Raw genomic sequence first — 12,140 nt, forward strand, 5'->3', positions numbered from 1 at the left:
ATTTACGAGTGAACTGCACTGAGTGAGAGCTAAATAAAAATACCACATTTAACACTGTACAAACAGTGCTCGTACTGTAGACTGCCTGAACTGTGGCCACTGTAAGGATGTGAATTTATTAAAACTGTCAAGTCTTGATTTACTGGTCACTAACCTTTGTTTGAATAGGTTCTTGTTGTCCTCAATGGTCTGCTGGTCCTCATGGTCTCTTATGAACGTCTCAAAGGCCTCTTGTTTTCCCATAGACAGCGGTGGACCTGTGGGGAAAAGAAATCTACACTGAGACATATAAAAAAAAATCAGAAGCTATCGTTTGTGTCACGTGTTGTTAAATCAAACCCATCACACAAACTACCTTTTTTTTTTTATGAGAGTCCATGTTTGTCATACCACTAAAACAAATCTACTAACTCTGGCAGATTGTTTCAGGTCCTGCTGCGCGAATTAGAAGAGTGAGTCCTGAGCTGTGCTTGTTCCCACATCCACAGGTACTCAACTCCAGTCTGGCATCCAGATGTTAGCTAGAGCGCAGCTGATATCACTGACCTCCCACCGATTACTAAATATAAGACTATTAGCCTGCCTGTTCATGATTAGAAAGAACATAAACACAAATATAAACAGCAGTTCTGAACATGTCAGCACTTTTGACAACTTGGCATATGCGAGGAAACTACATAATTTTGGACAGAGCATTCCACTCACTTTTTTGTATATGCTTGTAATGCTGCATAATAAGCATTGTTATTAATGATCTATACATCTGCTTCAAATACTGTAACATCACCAAAGAAACAAATCAAAACACAATTGAGAGCAATTACGCAAAGGCTTTTTCATTTGTTTCCCAGTGAGCATATGATTTAATTAGAAATGTCCAGATCACCAATGATAAACATTCACATGATGTAAAAATAGAAGGGAAGACATCTTGCCCACTGGGTACAGAAAACACTGTACTCTTCTGCCATTGCAAGGGAAAAGGTTAAAGTTAATTAAGTTTATTGGCATAAACATATTTTGAAGGATATTTTAAAAAAAAATTGTAGATTCTTTGCATAGCGTGCATTTTTACATGATGTAAGTGTAACTAATACTAATAGCCTATTTCCATTCCATTTCAGCGCTGGTTTACTGACTGTACATGGAAGGTATCAATAATAATATTGCTGATAAATATTAATTCTGTGCTTCTCATTCTATTACATTTCAAAATATCTGATATGAAAGAGGTCAATCTACTCAAAAGAAGTCACAATTATATAGACACTGAATCATGTGTGTTATTAAATTATGCAGACATACTGTATGTGTAATCTACTTGCATTGTTGTTTATTACTTTTTATAAAATCAAAGAACATGCATAAAAAATGCCTCCTGAATTTTAAATGGAAAATACATTTTAGGTTTTAGATTTATTTTTCCAAGACCACCCTGCAGTGTCTTTTACCAAATAATGTAATACAGACCAACATTATTTTGTAAGATACTGCTGTGCCTTGGAAAATCCAAAACTTCACAATCATTTCCAGTAAATTTCACACCTGCCAAACTGAGTGGACATTTGTGAGAAAGCTGCTCTAACCCAAGACATACACAGGACAGTAACTCAACTCATGTGAGATTAATAGAAGGACAGTTAGGAATTTTGTTTCTTTATTTTTGGAAAGTCCTGATTAAAACCAGCAGGCATCTCACAGACATATGTTGCAAGAGCCAACCTCAACAAATCATTGTGAGGGTTTCTTGAGGGAAATGCACTCCATTCGACTCCCGTAAAAAGCAACATTCCAGGAATATCTAAGATTGATATGACATCATATTGTGTTGTACTAACATAATTTGTGGGGTAATGAGATCACATGGACCGTAGGCCAACTTTCCTAATTTTTCTTTTCCGTGCTCCAAGTGCTGACAAGCCACAGAGGTTTTTTACAGGGGGGGAATGTGTGGTGACGATTGTTGCTGTTTCAACAAATTTTAGAAATGAAACACCAGCAACGTGAAGTACGACCATACTGTTACATCAGTTTTTATTAGAAGAAAAAGAAAATACCTACTGCTGTTTAGAGAAGACAGTAGAACGTTTTGAAGAAGAAATGATGTCTTAGTGCATTTTAGGATCCTACCGCGGGCTCCTGCAGAGCATCACTACTGTCTGACTCACTGACGTGTCCATGTTTGGTTTAGGCCTCTGTTTAGATCACAGAGGTGTAGACGGCCTGCTAGAATCAGTGTCTCATTACATACCAGGAAGATTTGTGTAAAGACCTAACTGTCCCAATAAGTCTCAAGTGTACTTTCAGCACTGATAACCTTAATACAAGTCCTGAATTACAACAGGCTGCTAATACCCATTCAGTAGACAATTTTTTTCCACTATTTCAACAATCTTACAAAGCGCAGAAAGAAGACACTGTACATCTGTACCTACAAAAGACAATAAATAAGCCTGTGGAAACCTCTGGAAATCAAAACCTGGTAATGTGTGCAGACTGGTTCTGCAGAGACAGTGGTCATCAGAAAACACTCCCTAATGTCCATGTTTTATTCTGTGCTGGCAAAGCTCAGAGCCCAGAACAGAAGGACGCATTATGGAAAAGAGTGGAGTCAATTATAAGGCATTCAATCAGCACAAATTGTTTCCATGGAAAGTTCATCATCATTATATTTACAGCTATCCTTCAGGGGACAGAGATTACCATCAATGTAACCATAGATACTGTTGGCTACAGCACCAGAATCCTCAGAATAAACCTAAATTAAAACATACATAAACATTCAGTGACCCATTGAGCATGAGGACAGGATAAGTGTAGTGCATTTGTTTTGAATTAGGACAGATTCAAGAACAATGATCTAATGTGCATATAGTTTGGTTATGAGTCTCCAAGTGGGTCATGGAAAATAGGCACTCCAGATGTGAAACATATGATATATGCTACAGTGTGTCAAGTGTGTATCCCTCTGATATTTTGCACATCAAGTGTATTTATAAGAAGTGCAAGACATAACCATCAATTTGTTTTGCCAACGCAGTGTTAACACAAAAATCATTGACACCAGGTGTGTATGAAACACTACAAGCATTGGAAGTGTCTTCTCCGATGCTCCTGGAACTGCTCATTGTGTTCTCAAAAGCTTTTGCTTTGAAAAAGTGCCTGAGTCTCTCTGGACAACATCAAGTTTTCCCAACTGGCTAACAGCTGATGGAGTTGGAAGTGTGTTCTGCTCAGAGTGTTGGTTGCAAACAGAGCAGAAAAGAGACAGAATTTTCTCATGAAGTGTGAGAAAATGGAATGAACATTCCAGAGAGGACATGTAACTGCTAGCAAGGGGCTGCAGGATCTGGGAACTTTTGAATGGGGGAGTACCTTTTCCACAACAGAATGAACCCATACCAATTTTGTTGGCAAAATTACCTAATTTAGTCATTTTATGATCTTGTTTAAGAGTGATGTCATCTATTAACACCATCTCAGTTCATGATTCTATGCAATGCTGAAATGTATCTTACATTGTTTCAAGGACCTACTGTATGATGTGGCAACAAAATCCAGTTCAATCATAATTATTTTGCTACTGTCAATGAGGAAATGAGGTTCCAGTGTAGCACTTTCATCTTTACATAATGCCCCAATAAAAACGGTATACCTACAACTCTGAAGTGTCTGCTTTACATTTGTTTTCAGGTGGGAAAAGAGAAGAGACACAGATGAACGTTGAAAGGTGCCATAGTGCATGTGAGCACACTTGAATCAAGTAGTGATGACATTGGATAGTTTTTTGTCCTTTATGCCTATTTTCCACCAGACCAACAGTTTATTTTCTTATTTGTAGGATCATTCAATATTGGAAGGAGCAGTTATGAAAATGCTATTTTGACTTAGACTTTATTAATCCAACAGTGCGGACATTTAGTAAAGGCAGCTGTGCTGACTTGTTAGGAGTCCTTGTCAAAAGTAACTTAATGCAAGATGTATTCAGGAAAGATTCACAGTGACTGGAGTTTGTGAGTCTGACTGAAATGACTTCTGACTTTAACAGCTGTATTATTTACATGAAATACAACTCCATTTCAGAAAAAAGTTGGGACGCTGTGTAAATTGTAAATAAAAACACAATGCAATGATTTGCAAATCCCATAAACCCATATTTAATTGCAAATAGACCAAAGACAACATATCACATGTTGAAACGAATAAATCTTATTGTTTTATGAAAAATAGGTGCTTCGTCTCAAAAAAGTTGGGACAGGGTCACCAAAAGACTGGAAAATTTGTCGAACAACTCACAACTAATTAGGTTAATTGGCAACAGATCAGTACCATGATTGAGTATAAAAAAAATGCATTTCAGAGAGGCAGAGTCTCTCAACAGTGAAGATGGGGACAGGTTCACGACTTTGTGAAAAGACTGCATGGAAAAATAGTGCAAAAATTTAAGAATAATATTCCTCAACATTAAATTGCAAAGAATTTGGGGATTTCATCATTTACGGTACCGAAAATCAGTAGATTCAGAGAATCTGGCGAAATCTATGTACACAAGGGACAAGGAAGAAAACCATTATTGAATCTCTGTGATCTTCAGGGCCTCAGGCAGCACTGCATTCAAAACAGACATGATTCTGTTGTGGAAATCATTGTCTGGGCTAAGAAAAACTACTAAAAACCATCGTCTGTGAACACAGTTCATCGCTGCATGCACAAATGCAGGTTAAAACTCTGCAAAGAAGAAACCACATATAAACATGATCCAGAAACACCGCCGCCTTCTCTGGGCCTGAACTCATTTAAGATGGACTGAGGCGAAGTGAAAAACTGTCCTGTGGTCTGATGGCTCAAAATTTTAGATTATTTTTGGAAATCATGGACGCTGTGTCCTCCAGGTTAAAAAGCAGAGGGACCATCTAGCTTGTTATCAGTACTCAGTTAAAAAGCCAGCATCTGTGACGGCACAGGGATGCGTCGATGTAGATGGTACGAGTGGCTTGAATGCTGAACGATTTATATACAGGTTTTGGAGCCGCATATGCTGCCACCCAGACAATGTCTCTTTCAGGGAAGGCTTTGCTTATTTCAGTAAAACAATGCCAAACCACATTCTGCACATATTTCAGCTGCATGGCTCTCTAGTAGAAGGCTCTGGGTGCTAAACTGGCCTGCCTGCAGTCCAGAGCTGTCTCCAATTTTAAAGATTTGGCACATTATTTCAATGACAAATATGACAAAGGAGACCCTGAACTACTGAGCAGCTAAAATTATATCTTACGCAATGAGGGGACAACTTTTCACTTCCAAAATTGCAGAAACTATTCCCCTTAGTTCCAAAACATTTACAGAGTGTTGTAAAAAGAAGTGATCCAACACAGTGCTAAACATGCCCCTGTCCCAACTTTTTTGAAAGGTGTTGCTGCCATCAAAAGCCAAATAAGCATATATTTTATATAAAACAATAAAATTGCTCAGTTTCAACATTTGATATGTTGCCTTTAGCTGCAATAAAATATTGGTGTATGTGATTTGCAAATCATTGTATTCTGTTTGTATTTACATTTTACACAGCGCCCCAATTTTTGGGGAATTGGGGTTGTATTTCAATGTTTGGATTTAGTATGAAACTTTAGGTACTGACAGCATTCAGGAAATCAGACTAACTAAACACACATAGGATTTATTATATCCCTCTGGTCACGAAGGTCACCATGGTCACTGTAAATACTGCAGTTGATGTGGAAAATGTGGAAAATTGTGGGAAATGTGTAAAGTAAATGTAATGCATACTTTTTATGTAAGATTATTTACTATACCACAAGATATAGAAATAAAAATACATACAGACATCTGTATCAAATCGTCACCCAATGCCTGTGCGTGTAGTGTTGCAAAGCAGTCACCAAGTAGAAGTGGAACCCATGAATGTCATCATATCCCATAAAATCATAGAAAGAAAGAAAAACAAAGAGGGTTTGTGGGACCAGATGAAAATAAACTCTGTGATGTGACGACCGAGATGATAATGTCAGCTCCATAATATATCACATACCTTTCTAATAGACAAATACATATGGTACATCATTTATGAGTGATTTTATAAACCACAGTTTTACAGACATCTGCTCTTTGTCCCCTCCATAGATGAGTGATTTGCTTACAAATCCTGACTGGACAGAGTTCAAACATGTGCTTGTTTTGTTTAATGGGCTTTTCTGTCAGAGACCCTGCTTTGTTGGCCTTATTATCGTACCGGGCACTATTATACAAAAATGTTGAAGAGGATGAGCGAGCTGTGGTTAGGGCAGACAGGAGCGCAGTTTGATGAGTTCCTGGCTCATACCTCTGTGCCTGTTGGCTATGACCAAGCTCGTTATAGGGGCTCAGGTTTATCATCACACTTAATGCACCACTTAACCAAAATTAAACAGGAAAAGCCAAATAAATGCTGCCTCTGGCTTGGGAGCATATCTATAAGCTTGACTGACTTGACTTTCAGCAACATCTTCATTCCTGTTACATTAAACCAAGTTCATGTCTAAAAAAGTTACAAATATACAAAGAGAAGCTGCAGTTTGAAGTGCAACTAACTGCGATCTTTGGGTCGTCATTATATTTTATCTTCAAAGGTTTAGATGGAGGTAAAACTGCAGAGAGATAATCTAATAATAACCTAATGAGCTATAATGTTATGTAAAATAACCTGACAGTTACTCAAGTAAAACAGGCTGCTGATTAGATCATACTTGCAATACTTCCCTATACACATTTGGCAAAGAAAACATGGTAAATATCCTATGGCATGTTTATTTATTTGATGTACATATGATTGTATTTAAGTTAAAGAACATAAACAAATGAAGTATTTACCAGTTTTGGTGTCGTATGACATGGACATCTGCCTTAAACTGTTCTCAAATATTTAGGTCCAGGTTTGCTATCCCGGTCATGTCTGAATAGTGTATCTTGTGTTTGCATTGCCACATTTTTGGCTCCTCACTGTCTCTGCTTCATGTTCCAGTAACCATTACAGGTTTTAAACTCATCAGCTTTTCATCAGCAACAAATTACAGGTTTGATATACTGTGCTGTCTAATGTTTCTTTTGCTGACATGACTAGATTGGGCCACTCGAGTGACCCCCAAAAGGAAACTTTTAAATACAATGCAATCCCACTGATGACATTGTGTAGAAATAAAGCAAAGTAAGTGGTTCTGGGATGTCAGACTGTACACCACGCAGTAAAATCTAGATATCAAGAATTTCTTACGGCTCACAGGCACTCACAACAGGCGCACTGAAAATCCACATGACCACAACAAATTGCCACATTCAAATTCAGAGAGGTCACCCGTTTGGTTTAACACCTAATTTATTACAAGCTTAGAAAAACTCACATTTAATAGAGTTAACATGTGTTAAATTTGTATTTCATTTACACAATAGGCTACATTATTAGTCCTCATGGGATGGGACTCATTCTTCCTGTTTAGTAGCAGTGAACAGCCATTGGGCAGTGGCATGGGTCAACTCCATTTCTGAGGAGTATTACCTTATACCTAAAATGTGTGTTTTTTGGGTAAGAGGAAACATATAACTGCACACGGAAAGGCCATCATTGGCCCTGAAGGGTTCAAACCCAAATTGCAAAAAAAGTATGTATTATTATTATTAAAAAATATCAAATAAAACACAGTATCTCAACATGCAAGTAGGTCGGGTACACAGACTGTATATGAATATAGATGGCATTGATGAAGTGCCTTAAAGTGTAATACCACTGAGGGCAGCTACGGGCAAACTCCAAAAATCTCTGGCTTCAATAGAATCCCACTCAAAAAGCCTTAACTTCTGTTATGAAACACAGGGTCAATACATTTTTTCCATAAGTCATTATGGTGTCATTAGCTGCATTCAATCTTTCCTACCTGTTCCTGTGGTCCTTCTAAAAATCATTCCATAATTAATTAGATAGCCTACTAGGCCTCAAAGAGAGGTATGTTTAGGGGTGTGAAAAAAACAAAAACAAGATGGTGATGGTGATGGCCAAAAAGGCAGTTCACGAGCCCATGGGAATTGCCAGCTGGTACAAAAACATGGGTGCAGCAGGGGGAAAATATATATATATATATATATATATATATATATATATATATATATATATATATATATAAACAAATCACCTGCAACATCTTTTTCCACAAATAGTGTTCAATCAGGGAACCAAAACCAAGACTACCTACATGGTTAAATACCACTAAGTTTAAGGAAATATGTTTATCATAGGTGGATCAAATCAACTCTTTATGTAGTGCTCCATTATATATATAAATAATTTATTTATATATAAATTGCTAGTTTAAGTGACAAATGCCAACTGGAAAATTATTGACAGCCAGAGCCACAATGATGCAAATGGGAGCACCACATAGTTCAAGCTGGACCCAAGTCGTGCCTTGAGGCCCAATCCCAATCAGAGCACTCTGATATAAATATGATTAGAAATGTTTACTATTCAAAATGTTTGTAGAAACTGCTGTATAAAACGTGGGAAAAAGAATAAAAGCTTATTGAAGTACCTCTTTTCATGTGCTGAATAGTTCGTCCTCCATGGTCCGCTGAGATGATATCCATGCTTCCTTCTCTCAACTGTGGCATTGTGGACACCTTCGAGGCCCTCTGGGAAGACAGGCTTTGGCCAATGGTGATGTTAGCAAGCTGAGCAGCAGCATCCTGGGTCCTTTCTTTCTCCTTCTTTAACATCTTAACTAGGATACCTGTAGTACCACGTTAAAGACAACTTGCCTTTCCTTTGGACAAAGTACTGTATGGAAAAGAGATCAAGTGCAGATCAAAGAACGTATTTCAATAGATTTTGAGTGATTCGAATTGGATACACAGCATTGTCCAACTAATAGAGGCTGAAGTAAAAATCTACCTACCTACCGTCTGCAATGCTGCTATGCATTAGGACAATGTGCTTTAATTGTCTCCTTTGCTCTACATACTATCTGCCTTCAACTCTGCAGTTATATTTTATATTTGTCAGCTCCCTCCTTCTCAAACAGCTTTCGGCAGGCCTCACATATTTTGCAATAATAATGCAGCAGAAAACAATTTTGTCTAGCCCTTTGAAATATGATTATCAAATTGGTGCCTAATTGCTATGCTTCTGCATGTTGATTACAACAGGCGTGCACTGCTGTTTCCACTACTTGTGAGCAAGGAGAAGATAGTGCAAGAAGTGGAAATCAGAACTGCTGACAGAGAGAAATTAGTTTATTGTATGAACTAGAACTGCACGGAAACACTATACTATACGAGATGAAGACGTTATAGAAAGTTAATTGTTACTTTTGATCTTTGGATACATTGCCAGTATATGAATAAAACATCACTATCTCAAAGTATTTATGGAGCTCCTGCCCTGCAGTATGCTTCTGTTTTTCCACTACACTGTAAATGGAAGCACACAACAAATCAGTCAGTTCTTCAAGCACTTTACTCATATGTGACTAGCAGACATCGTGGCCAGACTAACTGTGGTGGTCATCAGATAATTTGGGATGCTCAAAGACAAAAAAAAAGTTAGAATGTCATTATTTTCGATGATGAATGGACGTGTTTCTGAAGGAGCTGCAGAAGTTAACTTATATCCCTGTCAGCCCATACAAAGGGGATGTCAGTGGGAACAATAACATTAAGGAACCAAGCCTCCAATTACAGTTTCCAGTCAAACCAACCATGCAGTCTTCTCAAACCTGCCAAAATCTGAACCTGACACAATTCCAAATGATCTATTGAAGCCAAGTTTAAAAAAAACAAAACGACTGTTTCTGTGGGTTCAGGGTCATTGTTTCATACAAGTCATTACTTCAGACTGCTGTTCACCAGGTTTTTCCATTATTGAGATCTCTGGCATCTGATATCTTAATTTATGCTGAACACTACCATAGACGTCGAGTATATGATGAGAATTTCTCTAGGGGGTTGCACGTGAGAACTGTGGGCTGCTTCACATGCCATACACTCAAAATGCTGTGGTCAGACTCAGCTCATGATGTGCTCTCCTTCTCATCTTTCTTGTCATTCTCTATTATAGTGACCAATAAAGCAGACATTACTGGAAATATAGAAAATGTCTTTACAATTACCACAACTGGCAAAAGGTGCAACTTTACTTTCACTGGTGCCACAAATTGCTTCAATGTCAACGTACCACTGTAACGTGGTGACAAAAACTGACTGGACCCAATGTCACGACTTGACACGCAAGAAGTAAAAGCCGAACCCTTTTACTTAGGATGATCAAGTAAACAAGTACAGGTAAGGCAAAAAGGCACAACGAGGGCATGGCAGGATCAACAGCCAGGAATAGTAGTGGGGAGCACGAGGAAAAGCTGGCTGGAACGATGGGCACTAAGCACATCAAACAAACTGGCACAAGAGGGTAGGAGCATGCAGACTATGAGGGTGGGGAGACAATTGGACACAGGTGCAAACAATCAGGGCGGGGCAGTCAATCAAACAGGCAGGAAACACCAGGGGAGGAAGTCAAGACGTCTGAAATGAGAGAGGAGGTGAGAATCAAAATTAAACAGTAAATTAAATACCGAGAGTGGGCAGGAAACAAATACATGACCTGATGGCAGGAGCGGGTCATGACAACCACAAAATGCAAGTAACGAAACATTTAAAGAACACATTTTTTTCTTACTCTAGAGAAGCGAGCTACTATTACAGTATTAGAAGAAAGTTTACCTCTAACTTAGTTTTACCCTCAGCCGAGACAAAGGGTGCTGGCCAATGATTCATTACCAATCTTTAGTGGAGAGCAACACATTTTGAATGGACAATTTCTGCTTCCAACTGAAAGCCTGGGATTTCTTCAAATTATGGTCATTATCATTCTCTAAAGTACTTAAAGAAGAGTTTTGAGGTCTGATGACCATGGTATTTCAGTAATCAAGTCCTTTTTGTTCTTAAACCTTTGATGCCTTAACCCCTTTAAATTCTAGGCTATTTTTTTCTTCTTCAGACTTTCACCTGAAATAAATTCAGTCAGTAAAAGCTCCACAACTGTAAGGCCCAAACTGTAAATGCTAAATAAACAGCCATGGATAAGAGACAGTTGGGAGAATTTTAGAAAACAATAAGTCTTTGTGTCCCCATCACCAGGCCAGAGTCTTTATTCCACTAAATCAAAATTGTAAATTTAAGAGTAAACAACAGCCTTATACTGTAAGTTTGAGTCAATGAATGCTCATACTAAACCTTTCAGAAAATGCACAAATGCGACTTAACCAAATTTGATGCAACACCCATTTTAATCATAGTAATATTTGGTGCCCTCTTCATTGAACTGCCCTTAAAAAAATGGCAGTAGGTTGCATTTTAATTATAGACACAGGGACGTCCAGGGTGGAGAGGGTCAATCATAGTGATATAAGATCAGGAAAAAAAAAGTTTCATTTCTGCAACAATGATTTTGGAAGACGAACGTTTTATAGGGTGGCACTGACAAATCATGTTGTCCTGATGATATTGGCCTAAAATAAGAACATATTTAAATGAATCATTTTGGAGTGGAAATGATAAACAACATATTTTGTATGAGAAATTGAAGGATTGTTGTTACTACCACCCAGACTGTCTTTAAATGTAACAATAATTTTAGTAGTGGCAAAAGTCAAGTCAAAATTTGCATACAAAGGGATTCATGACAGAACATCTGTCATGGATTGGCTGGATGAACATGGAGTCTGGAGTGTGTTGCTGTCCTCCAGAGGTAGAGTCATAAAAACAAACAAACAAAGAAAAATAAAATATTCTAAAACGCTGCACTAAAGCCAGTTCTCTCACTGACACTAGCGATGCCAATATTAGTATCATCTCTTCAGTCAACAAAGCACTAGGTGATGAGTGAGTTTACTAAACTAAAGCAGTTTATCAGGCAAATATTTCCAATCTGTAGAAGGACCAATTTTGACAATTTCATTCAATCAGCACTCATTTAGATATATGCTAAAATAGCTTGCAGCTGGAAGCAAACATAAACTCTTGCGTGCATCTGTGTTTGACAATTTGCATGCTTTATAGGCACAAAGTTCTACAAAACCCAAATCTGGATGAGCTACACAGCT

The 12,140-nt window shown here is 37.9% G+C and overlaps 1 protein-coding gene across 1 annotated transcript in view; it reads right to left on the reverse strand.

The window, feature by feature from the left end:
- kif6 (kinesin family member 6) overlaps positions 1–12,140 on the reverse strand; it is a 58,271-nt gene that overhangs the window by 14,511 nt on the left and 31,620 nt on the right. The window contains exons 13-14 of the mRNA XM_069160911.1: positions 8,577–8,774; positions 155–257 (exon numbers count right to left, since the gene is read on the reverse strand). Of these exons, the coding sequence (XP_069017012.1) occupies positions 155–257; positions 8,577–8,774 (301 nt within the window). The remainder of the gene's footprint in view (positions 1–154; positions 258–8,576; positions 8,775–12,140) is intronic.

The sequence above is a fragment of the Embiotoca jacksoni genome, unplaced genomic scaffold, assembly GCF_022577435.1.
Source record: "Embiotoca jacksoni isolate LCO1_2020_lvr unplaced genomic scaffold, fEmbJac1.0.p SCAF_27, whole genome shotgun sequence".
NCBI classification, from domain to species: Eukaryota; Metazoa; Chordata; class Actinopteri; family Embiotocidae; genus Embiotoca; species Embiotoca jacksoni.